At 43.5% G+C, this 23,886-nt stretch overlaps 1 protein-coding gene across 4 annotated transcripts in view; it reads left to right on the plus strand.

Moving 5' to 3' along the window:
* Window positions 1–4,151: 4,151 nt before the first annotated feature.
* Window positions 4,152–23,886, plus strand: part of LOC137379820 (cytochrome c oxidase subunit NDUFA4-like) — a 54,313-nt gene continuing 34,578 nt past the window's right edge. The window contains exons 1-2 of one of the 4 annotated variants that reach the window (XM_068051207.1): window positions 4,205–4,292; window positions 23,126–23,228. Coding sequence is in view for 1 of the 4 variants with exons in the window: in XM_068051199.1 (XP_067907300.1) it covers window positions 4,251–4,292 (42 nt within the window). In the remaining 3 variants the exon portion in view is untranslated. Of the gene's footprint in view, window positions 4,293–23,125; window positions 23,229–23,886 lie in introns of all 4 variants that reach the window. The other 3 variants (XM_068051199.1, XM_068051216.1, XM_068051222.1) reach the window with 3 other exon arrangements.

Below are 23,886 nucleotides of genomic sequence, written 5' to 3' on the forward strand. Positions count from 1 at the left end.
GCCTTAACTTCAACAGCTTTGGACTCTGAAAGGGATGGTGATCTTGCTAACTTCAGCAGTTCTGACAGCTTTCTGTCTTTCGCGAGTACTTTTCTAAATATTTGACTAGAGAGGCAACCTTCAATTATTTGCATTTTGAATTCCTGTTCGACGTTTCCAAAGTTACATTTGGTTTCCAGTTGTCTCAATTGTGTGCAATATCGAACAATTGTCTCATTTGCTTCTTGCTTGGTTCATCAGAAAATAATTGTTTCGTATATTGTCTTTTTCTTGGGCATGAAATAAGTTGTTACTGCACTTTTTTTACCGAGTCCTCCTCGTTTTACACAGGCGTGTCTCAAAAACATTTTCCAGTTTTTCACCTCCATAGTGGAGAAGTAAGGCCTTTTTTCTCTTATCATCAGTGATTCCAAAGCCCACCATTGCACCCTCGAATCATTGCAGCCACTTCTACCAATGAGGGAACACAGATAGGGGCTTGGAGTGAACATCAAAATGTGATAGGTTGGGCATAGATGTCGCCATCTTGATCATCAGTGCAGCAATATTGTGTGATCAAGGATCCAGGTTAGCATTCTGCAGGCACAATCACACAGACGCTCTCAAAAGTAATAATGGCAGGTGGAAGAAACGAATGCACATTTTGTGGGGTGCTACAATCTCGCAATAAATTCTTCTCTAAGGTTTAAGCTATCAAACTACTCTTGCGTTGGTGTATGAGACAAAATGGCTGCCCTCCATAGAAATCATAGAAAGTTTAAGGCACAGAAAGAGGCCACTTGGCCCATCGTGTCGGTGCCGGCCGAAAAATGATCCACCTATTCTAATTCCAGCGTCCAGCATTTGGTCCATAGCCCTGCAGCTTATGGCACTTGAGGTGCATATCCACACTCCTTTTGAATGAGTTGAGGGTTTCTGCCTCAACTACCCTTTCAGGCAGTGAGTTCCAGACCATCACCACCCTCTGGGTGAATAAGTTTTTCCTCATCTCCTCTCTAATTTTTCTACCAATCACTTTAAATCTATGCCCCCTCGTCACTGACCTCTCTGCTAAGTGAATAGACCCTTCACCCCCACTCTATCCAGGCCCCTCAAAATTTTGTACATTTCAATCAGATCTCCCCTCAGTCTTCTCTGTTCCTAGGACTACAACCCCAGCATATCCAATCTTTCCTCATACTTCTCCTCTGTACCCTCTCTAGTGCAATTATACCCTTTCTGTAATAAGGTGACCAGAACTGCGCACAGTACTCAAGTTGTGGCCGAACCAATGAGTTGTACAGTTCCAGCATAACCTCCCTGCTCTTTTATTCTATACCTCAGCTAATAAAGGAAAGGATTCCCTATGCCTTCTTAATGAACTTATTGACCTGTCCTGCTACCTTCAGGGATCTGTGGACATTCACTCCAAGGTCCCTTACTTCCTCTACACTTCTCAATATTTTCCCATTAATCATGTAATACTTTGTTTTGTTTGACCTTCCCAAATGCATCACCTCACACTTTTAGATTTTTTTAGATTAGAGATACAGCGCTGAAACAGGCCCTTCGGCCCACCGAGTCTGTGCCGAACATCAACCACCCATTTATACTAATCCGACACTAATCCCATATTCCTACCAAACATCCTCACCTGTCCCTATATTTCCCTACCACCTACCTATACTAGTGACAATTTATAATGGCCAATTTACCTATCAACCTGCAAGTCTTTTGGCTTGTGGGAGGAAACCGGAGCACCCGGAGAAAACCCACGCAGACACAGGGAGAACTTGCAAACTCCACACAGGCAGTACCCGGAATCGAACCCGGGTCCCTGGAGCTGTGAGGCTGCGGTGCTAACCACTGCGCCACTGTGTCGCCCACAAGTTCTCCAAGTTGAATTCCTTTTGCCACTTTTCTACTCATCTGACCAGACCATCAATATCATCCTGCAGCCTACAGCTATCCTCCTCGCTATCTACCACATGGCCAATCTCTGTGTTGTCCGCAAACTTCTTGATCATGCCCCCAACATTTATGTCCAAATCTTTAATATACAATGAGTTGCCATTAGCTGCACAAAGATACAAGACCTGCTGTGCACAAAATCCAACCAGCATTACCTGGATTTCACGACTGAAAGCACAGTGAATTATACCTGGCTGTGAAGTAAATGCAGATTCTGTCCTTTCAGTCATTGGAAAACCTTTCATTGTGGATCTGGTATTGTAAATCTCCGGTGGAAACACACAGCACTACCTTCTGGATTGCTGCTGTAAACTGAAACTTTATTATTGACTCCCTCTAGTGGCACACTGCACATACTACACTAAGAATATACAGTGGCCTCAAATCAACTAACTATACACTATGTATCAAATGAACAATACACTACAATCCTCCTCCAATGCCTCTCAACTCTCATGTAGCTGGGTGAGACTGCACTTGCCTGGTTCCATTTTTACCTACCTAATCGTAGCCAGAGTATTGCTTGCAACAGCTTCTCTTCCCTCTCCCGCACCATTACCTCTCGTGTCCCCCAAGGATCTATCCTTGGCCCCCTCGTATTTCTCAACTACATGCTGCCCGTCAGTGACACCGTTCAAAAATGTATTAGTTTCCACATGCACGCTGACGACACCCAGCTCCTCACCACCACCTCTCTCGACTCCTCCACTGTTGCTAAATTATCAGACTGCTTATCCGACATCAAATGGCCAGAAATCTCCTTCAATTAAATATTGGAAATACTGAAGTCATTGTCTTTGGTCCCTGCTCCAAACTCTGTTCACTTGCTACCGACACTATCCCCCTCCCTGGCAACTATCTGAGACTAAACCAAACTGTTCGCAACCTTAATTACATTAGTCATATTTGACCCTGAGATGAGCTTCCAGCCGTATATTCGTGCCATCACTAAGACCACCTATTTCCACCTCCCTAACATCATCTGGCTTTGCCCCTGCCTCAGCACATCTGCTGCTGAAATCCTCATCCATACCTTTGTTACCTCTAGACTTGACTACTCCAACATATTCCTGGTTGGTCTCCCACATTTTACCCTCTGTAAACTTGAGGTTATCTAAAACTCTGCTGCCCGTGATATTACTTGTACTAAGTCCCATTCACAGATCCCCCCTGTGCTCACTGACCTACAGTAGCACCCAGTTACGCACTGTCTTGCATTTAAAATTCTCATCCTTATTTTCAAATCCCTGCATGGCTGCGCCTCTCCCTATCCCTGTAATCTCCTCCACAACCACAACTCTGAGATATCTGTGGTCATTTAATTCTGTCCTCTTAAATATCCCCGATTTTAATTGCTCCACCATTGAAGGCCGTGCCTTCAGCTGCCTAGAAGGTAAGCTCTGGAATTACCTCCCTCCAGCTCTCCGCCTGTCTACCACTCTTTCTTTCTCGAAGATGCTTCTTAAAGTTTGACCAAGTTTTTGGCCATCTGCTCGAAGTTCACCTAATCTGGCTCAGTGTCAAATTTTGCTTCCTAACACTGCTGTGCAGCACCTTGGGACACTATTACATTCAAGGCGTAATTTAAATATAAGTTGTTGTTGTCATTACTTTGCAGCACTAACAGGGCACAATGAGTAGTCGGATGCAAATTTGATCCTGGACTCTGTTGAGCTCCTTCTTTTGGTTGCACCTCTGCTGTAAATTTGTCACTGTTGGAAACATGATCGACTAATAATGTTAAAATGAAATGTGCAATCCAATTGTTTCCTCCAAACAAATCAAGCAGCAGAGATCAATGAACTGTGGTGCCCTTACCCTTCAAGACACGCCCCTTGCTGCCTGCCACCCCCTCAGCTTCTGGCTCAGTCAATCAATGCAGTCACTGAACGGTCACGCCCACTGGCCGGCTAGTCCAATCACTGACCCGCTCCGAGCCCGGCCTCCACAGCGGTATCTCTGAATAATATTCCCGTTGTAGGTCGTTGGCAGGGCCCTTAGGGTCAAACTAAAACAGCTGCTGAGCAGAGTTGAATTGCTATTGTAGCAGCCTATCCTCTTTTTCAAATTATGTTAAAATGTGTTTTGTGCTGTGATTTTGATCTTTCTTACAGTTGCAGAAGGTCACTTTCTTTCCGGCCATTCCTTCTCTCTCACCTCGAGCCCTAGCCCGGGCAGTGTGTTGGGCAGCTCCCTGTGGGTCCTAGCCTGGGGGGTGGGGGTGACAGGTGTAGGAGTGACAGCCCACGGATAGCAGCAGAAGTAGCCTTGCCGCTGTTCTCCGAAACGGACCCGCCGCAATGTTCCGGCTTATGGTAACTCAAGCCAAAAGGCACCCGAGTGTGAGTAAAAACCGCGGTTTCAGCACAACTGCCTTTTCTTCACATTTCAAACTTTTTTTTTGTGTGCCTGCGTGACGTCATTGGTGCGGCACGTGCTGCCCGGTGGGCGGGGTCAATGTACAAAGTGCAGCAACAACAACATGCCAGTGGGCTTTAAATCCCGGGGAATTGAGGGGAGGTGGAGAATAGGGCCTGTCACAAATCAGTCACTTACACATGGCAACTGTTACTCCCAAAGAGAACAACTTGTCTGTATATAGCACCTTTAAGTAGATAAAGCTGTGGATGGTGGGAAATTGGCGTTTTCAGGGTTGACATTGATAGATTTTTGTCAGGCAAGAGTTTCAAGGAATGTGGAGCAGAGCTGGGACAGTGGAGTTGAGGTCCCGATCAGTCATGATCCAACTGAATGTCGGTATAGGCTTCAGTAACTGAATGACCTCCTCTGGTTTCTGTGTCTGTAGAAAATATCTCAAAGTATCATAAAATCATACAAATTTACAGCAAGGAACGAGGCCGTTCAGCTCATCGTGTCTGTGCCGGCCAACAGGTGGTCATCCAGCCGATTCCCACTTTCCAGCTCTTGGTTCATAGCCTTGTAGTTTATGGCACTTCAAGTGCATATCCAAGTACTTTTTAAATGCCTCTACCAACCTTTCAGGTAATGAGTTCCAGATCCCCATCACCCTCTGAGTGGAAAAAATTTCCCCTCAAATGCTCTCTCAACCTCTTACCCTAAATCTATGCCCCCTGGTTACAGGATTCCTCAACCAAGGGGAATAGGGCCTTCCTATCCGGTCTATCTAAATCTCTTATTTTATACACTTCAGTTAGGTCTCCCCTCAGCCTCCTCTGTTCCAGAGAAAACAACCCTCGCCTAGCCAATCTTAGAAAGAGAGAGAGTCATAGAGAGATACAGCACTGAAATAGGCCCTTCGGACCACCGAGTCTGTGACGACCATCAACCACCCATTTATACTAATCCTACATTAATCCCATATTCCCTACCACATCCCCACCTTCCCTCAATTCTCCTGCCATCTACCTACACTAGGGGCAATTTACAATGGCCAATTTACCTATCAACCTGCAAGTCTTTGGCTGTAGGAAGAAACTGGAGCACCCAGCGGAAACCCATGCGGTCACAGGGAGAACTTGCAAACTTCGCACAGGCAGTACCCAGAACCGAACCCGGTTTGCTGGAGCTGTGAGGCTGCGGTGCTAACCACTGCGCTGCCCATTTTTCCTCATAACTAAAATTCTCCAGTCCAGGCACCATCCTCATCAATCTAATATAATAAAAGCAAAATACTGCATATGCTGGCAATCTGAAATAAAAACAAGAAATGCTGGAAATACTCTGCAGGTCTGGCAGCATCTGTGGAGAGAGAAGCAGAGCTGATGAACGGTCACTGACCTGAAACATTAAATCTGTTTCTCTCTCCACAGATGCTGTCAGACCTGCAGAGTATTTCCAGCATTTCTTGTTTTTATCCTCATAAATCTCCTGTGTACCCTCTCTAGTGCAATTACATCTTTCCTATAGTGCAGTGACCAGAACTGCACACAGTACTCCAGCTTTGGCCTAACTGGTGTTTTATACAGTTCCTGCATAACCCACCACCCAGCTCTTATATTCTATGCCTCGGTTAATAAAGGCAAGTATCCTGTATGCCTTCTTCGTATAAATAAATAGACCCAAAGATGAAGTATAAGACAAACTGAGGATACTGGAAATTTGAAATAAAAACAGAAAATGTTGGAAATGGACAAGATATTGGGAGGTGTGACCAGAAACTTGATCAAAGAGGTAGGTTTTAAGGTGGCTGTTTGAAGTGAGGTAGGGGAATTAGCAAGGTGAATGTGGGATTTTGATGGGACATACAGAAAGTCATAGGAATGGAGAGTTTGTGGATGGTGTGGGGGGGAATGTTGTAGGTCTGGAGGTAGGGAGGGTGAAGCCATGAAGGGATTTTAAACTGGACACGTTGGGGACAGGGAACCAATGTAGGCCAGCAAGGATGGGAGTGAGAGTTGAGTGGACCCCAGTGTGGGATAGGATACAGGCAGCAGTGAAATGTGGAGACAGCAACAGGTTAAAACTGCAAAATTGTGTCAATGTTTGTGCTGCATCTGGTAGTGGCAGGCAGCATGATGGTGTTAAATTGGAGATTTTCACTGAAGATTTTCATGATTTTTCCAGGAACTAAATTTGCCTAAAAACCACTTAGTGTTATCCAACTGTCCTATTCAAATCATTTAGAAGTGTTGGTGCTTTACTTTTCCCTCATTGATGTTTACAGTATTCAATGCCTATTAGGAGAGTTTTGTTAAAGGTATAATATTGCACAAGTACTCTGATTCACATGATGTACAAGTGGTGTTCCCCTGGGATCTGTTCTGGGGCCTGAAATTTTCACCATATTTATTACTGGCTTGGATGAAGGAATAAAGTTGGACATCCAGGTTTTCAGATGACCCTAAGTTAGGAGGGACCGTAAGTAGTGTAGCTAGGAGCAGAAAGCTTCAAAGGGTCATAAATTAAATAAGTGGGAAAAACTACAGCAAATAGCGTTCAATGTGGTCACTTGTGAGGTCATCCAATTTGGACCTAAGAAAGATAAATACAACTATTTTCTAAATGGCGAGGAGCCATATCAGAGCAAAGAGATTTGAGAGTCCAAATACATATCATTAAAAGCTACTAGACAGGTCATATTTTATAAATGGTGAAAAGCTAGAAACTGGAGGAACAGAGAACTGGGTTTCCCCAAGCAGTCAAAAAGACTAATGAAATTCTGGCCTTTATCTCAAAGGCTGGAATACAAATGAGAGGAAGTCTTGGTCAGAACTAATCTGGAATACAGTGTTCAATTCTGTGAACTGAAGGAAAGATAAATTGGCCTACGAATGGGTATACACAGATTCACCAAAATGTAAACGGGGCTTAAGGAGTTAAATGATAACAGGTTCCAAACTCTTGGCTTGTATTCCCTTGAGTTTAGAAGCTTGAGAGATGATCAGATCAAGGTGTTTAAAATGGAAAAAGAATTTGACAGATACAGAGGGCTGGATTTTGTGCAGGACGCAGGGCTTCCGGTGCCGGGCTGAAAAGACAGGGGAGCCCCGCCTCTGCATTTTTCAGCCCTTGGAGCGTTCCTCCAGTCTTTTACTGTCAAAGTTTAAGGAGGCTGGATCTCCATCCCTTTAAAGATTTAATAGGGACGGGGGTTCTGCCCGCAGTAGTTGACGGCCAATCACAGGCCGGCAGCTCAGTAGTATCAGCAGCGCCACCGGGTGCAGTGGCCACTGACAGTAGTGCAGAGGCCTCAGAGCCAGGCCCAGCGCTGGAACCCTGGAGAAGAGGTAGGCAAGGCGGGGTTGCCAGGGCCTGTCTAGAAAGCCCTGGCAAGGGGGGTGGGTGGGGTGGACGTACATTCTAGGGGGAGGGATGTCATGGGGGTACAGTTGTTCCCGGTGGGGGTCTTCCTTCATGAGCCACAAAAGGTCGTCGCAGGCCTAACCCGCCCCCAGGAGAATCGGAACTGGAATTCCCGATGTCGGGTTCCATAGCAGGAGATTTTACCCCAATTCTCCAGCACCCCCACCCCACCCCACCGCCACGAGACCCACCGTCGGGATGAGAACAAAATCTGGCCCTGAGTAAGTATCTTTTGGGGAAGAATGAGGGGGCAATAGGTTAAAAATAAAGAGAGGCTATTGTTACAGACTGGCTTGTTTCCACTTTTCACCTCCCAACAAAGCACAGCAAGTGTTTTTTTTTATAAGGGTTTTAAACCCTTGTGTTTTATTTATCAAATAAATGCACAGTGACAGGTTTCCGTGTAGGTTTAAAACAGAAGATTAACTATTTATTGACCAATATTCATTCCCAAAATGGTCACAACCTCACCAATGCAAGCATTCTCTCTCACACACACACACACACACACACACACACACACAGACAAAATTAGATAGATAGATAGAGGAAAAAGGTAAGTAGTTTGAAGGGAGGTAGGTGTTTGGGGTTCATGATAAACCTGTTGAATCTTCTCGGTGGACAGTTTCTTTTTAAAGTTGCAGGCCTGGGTGTTTGTAGTTTTCTGATGGTTAAGATTTCAGACTGGAGGCAGTGGTCAATTTCAGTTCTCTGCTGCACCAAGTTGAAGTGTAGAATTCACAGCAGGGCTCCTTTCCTGCTTTGGCTGGCCTTTCTGTAGCCACTGGCTAGACTTCCTTTCTGTGATGTTCTTGTGATCTCTCTCTCTTTCCAGACAGCTGCCTTTTAAGGCAAAAAATCTTGCATTAGCCTCTGTTAGGAGACACATGTCCCCCTCCCTGTGGTGACCACATAATGGACCAGGATATGGCTACTTCGCATCTTCTTTGTTTCAGAAGTACTCGGTCAATTCAGGAATATCTCTTGATGGTTTCAGAATGGGTGTAATTGACACCTCCTAACCTGGAATGTGTCCTTTTATCCTTAACAGACAGTGAGACAGTTTGAATATACAGGTCCCATCTGACAATATTCCTGAAGGTTATATCCTCCAATTTACAAAATATAGGGGAATGGAAGAATGTAGAAAAGCAATTTTGCAGCACATTGTCCACTTTTTAAAGGAAAAGTCAATTTTTTTTTAATAACTTCAGTTTGGTTCTGTATTTTCATCACGGCATTTCTGGTGAGCATGACACTATTCAGCAGCAAAATGAGGAAGCATTTTTTCACAAAAGGAGAGCAGAAATCAGGAATTTTCTCCCCTTAAAGATTGTGATGCTGGGACAATTGGAGCTTTGACGATTTTGATAGTTTTTTGTTCGTTAAGGGTATCAAGGCATATGTAGCAAAGGTGGGAAAATGGAGTTAATGTACAGGTTGGCCATGATCTAATTGCATGGTGGAACCGAATCAAGTGGCTGAATGGCCTACCTGTGATCCTCAGTACTCTTCAACCATTTTATTTGATGTACAGGAGGAGTTAAAAAAAGATTGTCAGTTTGAAGGGAAAATAGAATATACCTACGCTGCTATAATTCATGACATTTGGAGAAGATAAGTAACAGGGTTTACATGTACTCAAGATCTCAACTCACCTGCCCTTGAATTTTGGTTCTGTTATTGGTGGAAACTTCAGCAGACTTTAATAATTTAGATGTGGGATTTACATTGGAAAAATGAAATTGAAAGTTTTGCTTTAAGGGTACTGTCTAATTCTCCTGTTTTCTCCCCTTGCTTTCCTGAAGATAGTAGTTTATGCTAGAACATGAAGGCTAATTCCATAATCATGCACTCACAGCAGAAATGAGTAATTAGCTTATCTATAGCTCCAAAGGGAATGTTGTCAAAATATTCAACTTGAAAAGGGCAGATTATCATAACTGAGCCTGGCCATACCCAACGTCCACATGCGTTCACCTTCCAGAAGATATTGCACAGACATCAGTTACCCACCCACAGAGTGGGAATAATAAAGAGAACTTGTTTAAGAAGGACTGTGAAGTAGAATACAGATGTAGTATGGTAACATTTTAAAAGAAAGTGCACATGTCTTTGAAGCGAGAGAACATGTTTTAAACATAAGCCAGATAATTTTGGCCAACATTTTTGAATTTTAATTTTATCATGTCAAGTCTGAGGAGAGCTGGCATTTCAGACTACTAATTACTTGGATGGTACTTCATTTTTGATAATTAGTTCTTGGATTGTGAGCATCGCTAACAAGGCCAGCATTTATTGCCCATCCCTAATTGCTCTCCAGAAGGTTGTGGTGAGCTGCCTTCTTGAACTGCTGCAGTCTGTGTGGTCCAGGTACAGTGCTGTTACGGGGGGAGTTTCAGGATTTTCAACCAGCGGCAGTGAAGGAATGGCGATACAGTTCCAAGTCAGGTCAATGTATGACTTGAAGGGGAACTTGCAGGTGGTATTCCTATGCGTCTGCTGCCCTTGTTCTTTTAGGTGGCAGAGGCTACAGGTTTGGAATGTGCTGTCGAAGGAGCCTTGGCGGGTTGCTGTAGTGCATCTTGTAGATGATACACACTGCTGCCACTTTGCATCATGAATGTTTAAAGTGTTGGATGGGTTGCTGATCGAGCGGGTTTGCTTTATCTTGGATTCTGTTGCGCCTCCTCAGTGTTGTTGGCAAGTGGAGAGTATTCCATCACACTTCTGACTTTTGCCTTGTCGATGGTGGACAAGCTTTGTGGAGTCAGGAGGCGAGCTATTCACTGCAGAATTCCCAGCCTCTGACCTCTTGTAGCCACAGTATTTATATGGCTGGTCCAGTTAAGTTTCTGGTCAATGGTAACCTCAAGGAGGTTGATGGTGGGAAATTCAGCAATAGTAATGCTGTTGAATGCCAGGGGAGATTGTCTCTTTTTGGAGATGGTCATTGCCAGGCATTTGTGTGGCATAAATGTTACTTGCCACTTAACAGCCCAAGCCTGGATGTTGTTCAGGTCTTGCTACATGTGGGCACGGACTGCTTCAGTACCTGAGGAGTTGCAAATGGTACGGAATACTGTGCAATCATCAGCGAACATCCCCATTTATGACCTTAGGTTGGAGGGAAGGTCATTGATAAAACAGCTGAAGATGACTGGGTTAGGTCACTGCCCTGAGGAACTCCTGCAACAATCACAACCATCTTCCTTTGTGCTAGGTATGACTCCAACCAGTTGAGAGTTTTTCCCCCAAATCCCATTAACTTCAATTTTGCTAGGGCCCTTTGATGCCACACTTGGTCAAATGCTACCTTGATGTCAAGAGCAGTCACTCTCACCTCACCTCTGGAATTCAGCTCTTTTGTCCATGTTTGGGCCAAGGCTATAATGAGGTCTGGAACCAAATGGCCCAGAATTTGCTGGCAAAATAACAGTAAATTCATGGCGTACACCGTTCTTAGTGTGTAAAAAAAAAAGCAATTTGTAGTGAGGAGATATGGAGTGAGTTACAAGTCAGCACAAATTTCTGGATGACTTGCACTACTCCACCGTTAGCCTGGCAAAAACATGATGATGCCTTCAGCCTCCGCATGTGTGGCAAGAAATAGCTGGTTTGGGCCACAAATACAAATTAAACTTGCCACAGAAAATTAGGGCTGCTATTCCACAGTGTAAGGACTCAGTTAATGATGAGATCAATGGTCCTGATGTGCCACACAATGTTGGAAACTCAGACAGGGAGCAATTGAAATTGTGGTGTCTCTGTTCTGCAGGTTCCTAGGTGTTACAATCAGGTGAGGAGGGGTCAAAGGGCTCCTCTCTTTTCCCTCTCCTTGTTTGACCACAACAGGTTTATTTCTTTTTTAAATTGGATATACTTGCCAATTCTGTGAGTGTTTAGCTATTTACGTGCTATGATCATAAAAAGAACCAATCAGACAGGTTTTCTTGAGTTGCACAAAAAGAGGTTAGCTTTATTGTAAAACGAATCGAAGTAAAATAAACTACACTCCAACTTTCTCTCACACACTGGAGGTTCACACACACTCACAAATAGCTTACAGAGTGGGAAGGATAGATTGGTTGAATTAGAGTCCATACGATCATACGAATTAGGAGCAGAAGCAGGCCATTCGGCCCATCGAATCTGCTCTGCCATTCAATAAGATCATGGCTAATCTGTTTCTGACTTGAATTCCACACTCTCATCTACCCCTGATAATCTTTGATTCTCTTGCCTCACAAGAATCTACCTCCACCTTAAAAATATTCAATGACCCCGACTCCACCACCTTTTGAGGCAAAGAATTCCAAAGTCACACAACCCTCTGAGAGAAAAAATTTCTCCTCCTCTCTTATCCTAAAAGGGCAACCCCTAATTTTAAAGCAGTGCCCCCTAGTTCTGGACTCACCCACAAGAGGAAACATCCTTTCCACATCCACCTTGTCAAGACTGTTCAGGATCTTATATGCTTCAATCAAGTCTCCCCTCACTCTTCTAAACTCCAGTGAAAACGAGCCCAGTCTATCCAACCTTTCCTCATAAGACAACCTGTTTATTCCAGATATCAATCTAGTAAACCTCCTTTGAACCACCTCCAATGCATTTACGTACTTCCTTAAATAAGGAGACCAAAACTGCACACAGTTTTCGAGATGTGGTCTCACCAATACCCTGTATAACTGAAGCATAATATCCTTACTTTTATTTTCAATCCCTCTCGTAATAAAGGATAGCATTCCATTTGCCTTCTTTACTACTTGCTGTACCTACATACTAACTTTTTGTGACTCATGCACTAGAACACCTAGATCCCAATGCACCTTGGAATTCTGCAGTCGTTCCCTGCTTAAGTAATACTCTGCTTTTTTATCCTCCTGCCAACTTCACATTTTCCCACATTATACTCCATCTTCCAGATTTTTGCCCACTCACTCAACCTCCTTAAGTCCTCTTCACAACATACTTTCCTACCTATCTTTGTGTCATTTGCAAATTTAGCCACCATACCATCGCTCCCCTCATCTAAGTCATTGATATAAATTGTAAGAAGTTGAAGCCCCAGCACGGGACTCCACTCGTCACATCCTGCCAATCAGCAAAGGACCCATTTATGCATACTCTGTTTTCTGCCAGCCAGCCAATCTTCTATCAATGCTAATATATTTCCCCCTACACCATGAGCTCCTACTTTGCGCAATAACCTTTTATGTGGCACTTTGTTAAATGTCTTCTGGAAATCCAAGTAGAGTACATCAAAGGGCTCCCCTTTATCCACAGCGTATGTTAATCCTTCAAAGCACTCCAATAAATTGGTTAAGCATGATTTCCCTTTCACAAAACCATGCTGACTATTCCTGATTACCTTGAGTTTTTCTGAGTGCCCTGCTATAACCGCCTTAATGATCGATTCTAACACCTTCCCCATAACAGACGTCAAGCTAACTGGCCTGTAGTTACCTGTTTCCTGTCTCCCCACAACCCCCCCTCCCCCACCCCTCCACCTTGAATAGAGGGATTATATTTGCTACTTTCCAGTCTGATGGAACCTTTCCAGAAACTAGCAAATTTTGAAAAATTAACACCAATGCATCTACTACCTCATTAGCCACCTCTTTTAAGACCTTAGGATGAAGCACATCAGGACCCGGGGACTTGTCAGCCCGCAGCTCCATCGGTTTGGTCAGTACTGCATCCCTGGTGATTGTAATTTCACCAAGTTCCTCTCTTCCTTCCACTTCCTGATTTACAGCTATTACTAGAATGTTTTTGTATCCTCTATAGTGAAGACGGAAGCAAAATATTTGTTCATTTCATCCATTTCCTTAATATCTACTATTAACTCCCCATTTTCATCCTCCAGAGGACCAACACTCACTTTACTTACTCTTTTCTTTTTTAAATACCTGTAGAAACTTTTGCTATCCGTTTTTACATTTCTAGCTAGCTTACTCTCATACTCTAAATTTTTTATCCTGTTAACCTTTTAGTCATTCTCTGCCATTCTTTATATTCTGACAAATCGTATGACCTGCCACTCATTTTTGTGCAATTATATGCTTTTTCCTTAAGTTTGATGCTTTCCTTAACTTATTTAATTAACCATGAATGGTGGGTCCTCCCCTTGGAATTTTTCCTTACAGTAAGAATATACTTATTTTGAGTATTCTGAAATATTCCTTTAAATATCTGCCACTGCTTCTCTATTGATCTGTCTCCTAGCCTAGTAACCTAGTTCACTTCAGCTAACTCAGCTTTCATGCCCACATAGTTGCCCTTATTTAAGTTTAAAATGCTCGTCTTGTATCAAATCCTCTCTTTCAAACTGGATGCACATTTCAATCTTATTATGGTCGCAGCTACCTAGAGGTGTCTTTACTCTGAGGTCATTATTTAATCCTGTCACATTACACAATACCAAATCTAATATAACCTGCTCTCTGGTTGGTTCCAGAACTCTAAGAAACTATCTGAAAAGCATTCTATGAGTTCCTCATCCAAGCTACTATTGCCAATCTGATTTTTCCAGTCTATATGTAGATTAAAATCACCCATGATTATTGCCACCCTTTTATCGCAAGCACACATTATTTCTTCTTGTATGCTTTGTCCTACATTGTGGTTCTTGTTCGGGGACCTGTGGACCACTCCCATTAGTGACTTCTTTCCCCTACTATTCCTTATCTCCACCCAAACTGATTCTACATCCTGATTTCCTGAACCAAGGTCATCTCTAACTATTGCACCAATGACATCCTTGATTAACAGTGCTACCCCTCCATTTTTACCGAGCTTCCTATTCTTCTTGAATATTATTTATTTAGAGATACAGCACTGAAACAGGCCCTTCAGCCCACCAAGTCTGTGCCGACCAACAACCACCCATTTACATCAACCAACCTCAATATTGAGGATCCAATCCTTGTCATTCTGCAGCCATGTCTCCGTAATGGCTATTAGCGCACAGTGAAGTAAATAAATATGATCTATCAGTTCGTCTACTTGCATTCAGATACAGAGCCTTTAGTTTTGTCTTTTTGTTCCATTTGTAACATCTAGACTTGACTGTTGGTGTGTTCTTAGGTTTTTTCTCTCTGTCCCTTCCTGCCATTCTCTGACCTTCATTTCCCATACTACTGTTATGCTCTCCTGCCTTGACTCTACCCTGTGATTTGCTACATCTACCCAAGCTTGATCCCTCTCCGTCCCCCCTGTTTAGTTTAAAGCCCTCTCTACTTCCCTAGTTGTACCATTTGCTAGAACACTGGTCCCAGCACAGTTCAGGTGCAGACCGTCCCAGTGGTACAGTCCCCACTTTCCCCAGTACTGGTGCCAGTGCCCCACAAACAGAAATCCACTTCTTCCACACCAGTCTTTGAGCCATGTATTCATTTCACTAATCTTATGTGCCCTCTGCCAATTGGCACATAATTCAGGTAATAATCCAGAGATTATTACCCTTGAGGTCCTGCTCTTCAATTTGGTGCCTAGCTCCTCATACTGTCTAAGCAGAACCTCTTTCCTAGTCCTACCTATGTCATTGATTGCTACATGGACCACAACAACTGGATCCTCCCCCTCCCACTCCAAGTTCCTGTCAAGCCCTGAGCAGATGTCCCAAACCTTGGCACCGGGAAGTCAACACAGCCTTCTGTATTCACGCTTTCGGCTGCACTGAAGTGTCAAATCCCCCTCACTATACTATCCCCTACTACCACTACATTCCTTTTTGCTCCCCCCACTTGAATGGCTTCCTGTACCACAGTGTAATGGCCAGTCTGCTCACTAACCTTGCAGACCTCGCTTTCGTCCACACAGGTTGAGAGCACCTCAAACCTTTTTGACAATTGAAAACTCTGAGGATCTTCCACTACTGTCTGCTCGTTCCCTTTACCTGCCTCACTCATGGTCACATCCTCCTGTCCCTCAGTACTGAGCAAAGCAGATGACCCTGTTCTAAGAGGTGTGATTGTCTTCTGGAACAAAGTGTCCAGGTATTTCTCCCCCTCCCTTATGTTGCACAGTGTTTGCAGTTCAGCTTCCAGATCAATAATCCTGATCCAGAATTCCTCTAGCTGCTTACACTTTCTGCAGACGTTTTTGTCCTGGATCGCCTTGGCATCCAAAAGCTCCCATTTACCACAGCTGCAACATAACACCTGTCCTTCCATTGTTACTTGTGTTATTAGTTAATTTACTTTAATTACTTTCTTAATTAACTTAGAATAATTCCTATGTGCAGTAGAATTTACTGTGCTTATCAAATGATAGTACCACCTACAACTAATGTTATACTTTTCTTGATTACACAGATTTCTAAACCTTCCTCCTGGTAATAAACCTTACAAATGTGAATAAAGCTTTGGCAATACTGATAAATCTTGCTACTGCTAGTAAACCTTATGAGTACTGATAAACCCTAATAATACTTAATACAGCTTCTGTACTAAGTTGTCCTAACTTGAACGAATGCACTCCCTGCTGGTCTTTTTCTATCACTTTGCATGATAAATTATAAAATCCGCTTTAGTTTTTAATTTATATACTAATGAATCAATTAAGTCTTATTTTATATTTGAGATTAAATTAAAAGCTTACTGGTCTACTCACCCCGGCTGCTTTCTGTTTCCCTGCTTTCTCAGTTGATTGTGCCGTCACTCAATGTCACTTTTCAAATATTCCCCCCGCGCCGTTCTCACTCTCGCTGCTGTCTTTCTCTCTCTCCAGCCTCCGACTCTTTGGCGCGCTTTTTAAATCACCGCTTTAACTGCTCTCTCTCTCTCCAGAGAAATAAAAAGGGCTATACAGTCTGTGGAGGTTGGTGACTCAGCTGGCTTCAAGCTGAATTTGGTGGTCCTGAGGCTTCCGTTTAGCAGATGTGGACGGCTGATTCAGTAGTTCTCCTGGAGAAGCAATGCAGAAGGTTTCCTTCAAAGAGTCTCTGTTTGCAGCAGCGATATGCTTAGGTGCCGAGTTGATGATCCACCTTCGCCTCCTCCAGAAGTCCCCAGCATCACAGATGCTAGACTTCAGCCAATTCGATTCACTCTGCGTGATATCAAGAAACGACTGAAGGCACTGGATATTGCAAAGGCGATGGGTACTGACAATATTCTGACAATAGTACTGAAGACCTGTGCTCCAGAACTTGCTGCGCCCCTAGCCGAGTTGTTCCACTACAGCTACAACACTGGCATATAACCGGCAATGTGGAAAATTGCCCAGGTATGTCCTGTACACAAAAGGCAGGACAAGTCCAACCCAGCCAACTACCGCCCCATCAGTCTACTTTCAATCATCAGTAAAGTCATGGAAGGTGTCCTCAACAGTGCTATCACACGGCACTTGCTTAGCAATAACCTGCTCAGTGATGCTAAGTTTGGGTTCCCCCAGGGCCACTCAGCTGCTGACCTCATTACAGCCTTGGTTCAAGCATGGACAAAAGAACTGAACTAAAGAGGTGAGGTGAGAGTGACTGCCCTTGACATCAAGGCAGCATTTGACCGAGTATGGCAGCAAGGAGCCCTAGCAAAACTGAAGTCAATGGAAATTAGGGGAAAAAAACTCTGCTGGTTGGAGTCGTACCGAGTGCAAAGGAAGATGGTTGTGGTTGTTGGAGGTTGATCATCTCAGCTCCAGGACATCACTACAGGAGTTCCTCTGGGTAGTGTCCTAGGCCCAGCCATCTTCAGCTGCATCATCAATTACCTTCCTTCAATCATAAGGTCAGAAGTGGGGATGTTCACTGATGATTGCACAAGTCTGAGCACCATTCGCAACTCCTCAGATATTAAACAGTCCATGTAGAAATGCAGCAAGACCTGGACAATATCCAGGCTTGGGCTGATAAGTGGCAAATAACATTCATGCCACACACGTGCCAGGCAATGACCATCTCAAACAAGAGAGAATCTAACGATCTCCCCATGACATTCAATGGCATTACCATCGCTGAATCCCTCATTATCAACATCCTCGGGGCTACCATTGACCAGACACTGAACTGGAGTAGCCATATAAATACTGTGGCTACAAGAGCAGGTCAGAGGCTAGGAATCCTGCGGTGAGTAATTCACCTCCTGACTCCCCAAAGCCTATCCACCATCTACAAGGCACAAGTCAGGAGTGTGATGGAATACTCTCCACTTGCCGAGATGGGTGCAGCTCCAACAACTCAAGAAGCTTGACACCATTCAGGACAAAGTAGCCCGCTTGATTGGCACCCCATCTGCAAACATTCACTCCCTCCAACACCGACGCACAGTGACGGCAGTGTGTACCATCTACAAGATGCACTGCAGCAACGCACCAAGGCTCCTTCGAAAGCAACTTCCAAACTCACGACCTCAACCAACTAGAAGGACAAGGGCAGCAAATGCATGGGAACACCACCACCTGCAAGTTCCTCTCTAAGTCACACACCATCCTGACTTGGAACTATATCGTCGTTATTCACTGTCGCTGGGTCAAAATCCTGGAACTCCCTTCCTAACAGCATTGTGGGTGTACCTACCTCACATGGACTGCAGTGATTCAAGAAGGCAGCTCACCACCACGCTCTCGAGGGCAATTAGGGATGGGCAATAAATGCTGTCCTAGCCAGCGACACCCACGTCCCATGAATGAATTAAAAAAATAGGTGGTTTCAGCCAGCAGTCAGGGTTCGAAGCTTGCAAGGTGGATTGGAGAGAGTGAGAGAGAAAGGAGGAACCCCAGTTTCAGTCTTCTCTTGTCAGTCTCTAGCTGCTTGTTTGATTGCTGCAGAGAAAACACCAGCTTAAGCACACAGATTGTGGGCCTGTCACATGACGGTCATCCAATGATTCAGCATGATGGCTACCAGTTTGCATTCCCTCTTGCAGCTTAATCAGTCCATGTCTAGGAATTCCGTTCTCAAGCAGGGTCCCATTGCTCACATGATTAGGTTTGAATGGTTCGTCTCCACCAGTTTAATGTCCAAGTGATGACCTTAATTGCTAATGGGAGGAGGATAGGTTGTTCACTCAGATTCCTTAGGTCATTGTTCTTGCTGGGACTGTGCAGAGAATTTGTCTCCACCCAAATGCATTGGAATGTGGAGTACAGTGATGCAAATTGGAGTGGCTATCTTAGAGTCATGGAGTTATACAGCACAGAAACAGGCCCTTTGGCCCATCGTGTCCGTGCCGGCCATCAAGCACCTATCCTAATCCCATTTTCCAGCACCTGGCCCGTAGCCTTGTATGCCATGCCATTTCAAGTGCTCATCGAAATACCTCCTAAATGTTGTGAGGGTTCCTGCCTCTACCACTCCTTCAGGCAGTGTGTTCCAGATTCCAACCACCCTCTGGGTGAAAACATCTTTTCTCAAATCCCCTCTAAACTTCCTGCCCCTTACCTTAAATCTATGCCCCCTGGTTATTGACACTTCTGCTAAGGGAAAAAGTTTCTTCCTATCTACCCTATTGATGCCCCTCATAATTTTGTATACCTCAATCAGGTCGCCATCTCCCTCAGCCTTCTCTGCTCGAGGGAAAACAACCCTCGCCTATCCAGTCTCTCTTCATAGCTGAAATGCTCCAGCCCAGGCAACATCCTGGTGAATCTCCTCTGCACCCTTTCCACTGCAATCACATCCTTCCTATAGTGTGGCGACCAGAACTGTACACAGTACTCCAGCTGTGGCCTAACTAGCATTTTATACAGCTCCATCATAACCTCCCTGCTCTTATATTCTATGCCTCGGCTAATAAAGGCAAGTATCCCATATGCCTTTCCAACCACCTTATCTACCTGTACTGCTGCCTTCAGTAATCTATGGACAAACACCCCAAGGTCCCTCTGCACTCCCTAGAGTCCTACTATCCATTATATATTCCCTTGCCTTGTTAGTCCTCCCAAAGTGCATCACCTCACACTTCTCAGGATCACATTCCATTTGCCACTGCTCTGCCCATCTTACCAGCCCATATCGTCCTGTAATGTAAGGCTTTACAACACCACCAATTTTCATGTCATCTATGAACTTACTGATCATACCTCCTATATTCACGATTAAATCATTAACGTACACTACAAACAGCAAGGGTCCCAGCACTGGTCCCTGCAGTACTCCACTGATCACAGGCTTCAAATCGCAAAAACAACCCTCGACCATCACCCTCTGCCTCCTGCCACTAAGCCAATTTTGGATCCCATTTGCCAAATTGCCCTGGATCCCATGGGCTCTTACCTTCTTAACCACTCTCCCATGCGGGACCTTATCAAAAGTCTTACTGAAGTCCATGTAGACTACATCAACTGCTTTACCCTCATCTACACACCTAGTCACTGCCTCGAAAAATTCAATCAAATTTGTTAGACATGATCTCCCCCTGACAAAGCCATGCTGACTATCCTTGATTCATCCCTGCCACTGCAAGTGGAGATTAATCCTGTCCCTCAGAATGTTTTCCAGTAGTTTCAACCAGGGACCCATTGTTCACTTGATTAGGTTTGAATTGTTTGTCTTCACCAGGTTAATGTCCAAATGTTGGCAATGTCTTGCTAATGGGAGGAGGATAGGTAGTTCACTCAGATTCCTCAGTTCATTGTTCTTGCTGGGACTGTGCAGACAATTCCTCTGCACTTAAATGCATTAGAATTTAGCTGCTAGTAGAGTCACCTTTTATCGGTTTCTTTTCTCGTTTAAATTTAATTCAGGTTTCCAGCCAGTGGATTTAAAATAATAATCATTCAACGTAGCACATTTTTGTGACACTAGAGATTTTTAAAATTTTAAAGTTTTTCTTACTTTTCTGTCACTTTTTTCTTTATCTCTCTTCATGCCATCTTTCTTTCCCTCTCTTCATTTCTCCTTCAGTATCTAATTTAACTCTAATTCACCCTATTCCTTTTCAATCATTTTTGTTTCTTTCTCTGTCTTTAAATTTTATTCATCCCAAAGGCCTCATTGTCCTCATACGCCATTATCAATTTGCACTTCAAGCAGTTTGCAGCATAAAAATTATTGTAGCTAAAGGGTGAGGAAAAAATGCAACTCACAGCACACGTTGTGAGATGCACTGCTGCCGCAAATTCTGGGCCATTCGTGATCAGCGCAGCCCACATCAGAATAAAAGAGATATTATTTCCCATGTTGTTCGTTGGCAGTCATTGCTGATGTCACTTGAGCAAGAAATCAATCCCTATTTGACCAGAAATGTTAGAACTCCTCAAGAGTGTGGTATAGCTAGAAACACTTGAAATATGACATCATGGAGTGTCCTTAACCTTTTAAATGGTCAAAAAAGGTGTACAAGTACACTTGTTTGGGACCACGTTTTATAATTTCACACTTAGATTTTGCTGGTCTGTTGACACTGTTCTTGTATAGCGCCTAAATGTTAAAATGAACTGATTTATCAATTTGAATACAGAAATTTTAATCAGTATTCAATTATGAGGCTAAAATGTTTATTGTGCTTTTAGTCGTATGTGGAATTGTAACTCCTCATGAATTTAATAGTTCATCCTTTATTAAGGATGTTGCAAGGTGTTGATGGTTATCTCCAAAGGGCCATGAGATACAGTTTTCATGATCTGATTGGGAATACCAAACTACTCCCAATACAAACGTGTTTCCCAAAATTATTTTAAAAATGTGAAACTCTATAAACAAAGCAAGTCAAAACAATGGAAAAAAATTAATGGGTGATTGATTACGTGATCTTGATAAATCAGTTTGTGAGCAAACTTACTTGCTTTTTTTAAGCCAGCTTAGTCAAGGAAATATTCATTGTATCATATAATTGCCCATTAGCGGTTTGGATATGGTCAAACCTCAGTCTGATAGTTAATTGTTTTTCTTCAGCTCTCTTTCTTCCCTATTCCTCACCACCACCCCCCCCCCCCCCCCCCCCACCCAAAAAAAAGGAAAAGTGAAGCTTAGTAATATTTTCAATATGACTTTTGCTTCAACTTTATATTGTTTACTAGAATACTAAGCAGAGTAGCATATGCCATTGAAAACTCATATCAACTACAAATTGATGTATCTTTCTTAGATTTCTACTCTATAACACAAATAAAAGATTGCATTCATATAGAGTGTTTAACTTAGAAAAAAAATCTCAACATGCTTCACAGAGCAGAAAAAGAGCAGATGCCAAGACTTTGCGGGAGGATTAGGAGAGACAACCAAGAGCTTAGTCAAATAAATTTGTTTTGAGAAAAAGGAAAAACTGCAAATGCTGGAAATCTGAAATAAAAACCAAAAATGCTGGAAATACAGAGCAGGTCAGTCAGGATGAATAAAAAGACAAGTTATGGCATTTCAAGTATTTATCTTTCATCAAATCTGGCTTTTAAAGGCAGTGACAGAGTTAGAGCGAAAGAAAGGTTTGCTGAAGGATTGCCAATACAACAAAATGCTGTGCCGTCAAAGCTGGATGGGAGGGGTGTGACCAGCAGGCCAAAGTCAGCAGTTTGGAGAGCACAGAAGGGGATGTATGATTGATAAAAGACAAGGATACAATAGGGGCAAAGCTGGGAAGTGATTTGTCGAGGAAGAGAATTTTGAAATGAGAATTTTTGGGGGATTGGGTGGCAACAAGGATGAGAGTAATAGCTAAGGACAATTCAGAGGGAAGAGGTTGATAAGCCAACAAGGAGGGCATTGAAAAAAATAAGGTTAGAGATGACAAGTTTAAGTGAGGGTTTTTGATGGTAGTGGAGTAAGTGAAAGATGGAGTTGGCATTGTGGAAGTAAGTAGTCTTGGTGATGGAAAGGATATGTTGGGTCTGAAAAAACAAGCTTTTGTACAGCCTACTTCAGCCTAAGCAAACAACAACAACTGTGCCTTTAACGTGGAGTACATTGGAATAGTCAAGTCTTGAGGTAACAAAAGGTTGGATGAGGGTTTCAGCAGCAGATCAGCTGAGGCAGGGACAGGCAGGGAAGTGGACGGAATTGGTGACATGAAGAAGGGGTTAGGCTGGACATGTACGCAGATAGAAGCTAGAAAGTTTTACAGCACGAAAGGAGGCTTTTCGGCCCATTGTGCCTGTGCTGGCTGGAAAAGAGCATCCTTCCCAGTAGTGTCAAATTGCTTGTCTTACATCAAATCTTGGACTTGCAGTTACTATGACTTATTGGCTGTTGGGACAGATCTGCCTCTTTTCCCTTGTGTTAGATAATACATTAGCCAGTAGAAACTACTGTACAACATGCATGGCATGCAGGCAGATTGGGAATTAAGAAAGCAAGAAGATTACATAGAATTTACATAGAAATGTGCCATTTGGCCCAAGTGGTCCATGCCCATGTTTATGCTCCACACAAGCCACCTCCCATATTACTATATATAACCCTATTAGCATACTCTCCTATTCTTTTATCCCTCATGTACTTGTCTAACTTCCCCAGGGAGTGCGACTGACTGCATAGCTCTGTGAAGAACCAGCATGGACTTGATGGGCCGAATGGCCTCCTTCTGTGCCATAAATAACTTGACTAGAAATACATCTATGTAAGTTGCTTCAACTACTCTGTGTGGAAGGAAATTCCACATTCCAACCACTGTCTGGGTAAAGAAGTTTTTCTTAATTCCTTACTGGATTTATTTGTGTAGCCTCTAATTTTGGATTTCCCCACAAGCAGAAACATTTTCTCTACATTTACTCTATCAAGCACTTTCATAATTTTAAAGACTTCTGTAAGGTCACTCCTCAGCCTTGTCTTTTCTGGAGAAAACAGGCTCAGGCTGTTCAATCTTTCCTGATCGGGATACCCTCTCAGTTCTGGTGTCATCCTTGTAAATCTTTTTTGCATCTTCTGCAGGGCCTCTATATCCTTTTCAGTAATATGGAGACCAAAGCAGTGCACAGTACTCCAAGAGTGGTAAAACCAATGTTCTATACAAGCATAATATAACTTGTCTGCTCTTAGTCATAGAGTTATACAGCACAGCAACAGGCCCTTCAGCCCATTGTGTCTGTGCCGGCTGTCAAGCACCTATCTATTCTAATCCCATTTTCCAGCACTTGGCCCGTAACCTTGTTTGCTATGGCGTTTCATATGCTCATCTAAATATTTCTTAAATGTTGTGAGGGTTCCTGCCTCCACCACCCCTTCAGGCAGTGTGTTCCAGATTCCAACCACCCTCTGGGTGAAAAGATTTTTCCTCA

This window comes from Heterodontus francisci, chromosome 2 (genome assembly GCF_036365525.1).
Source record: "Heterodontus francisci isolate sHetFra1 chromosome 2, sHetFra1.hap1, whole genome shotgun sequence".
Classification (NCBI taxonomy): Eukaryota; Metazoa; Chordata; class Chondrichthyes; order Heterodontiformes; family Heterodontidae; genus Heterodontus; species Heterodontus francisci.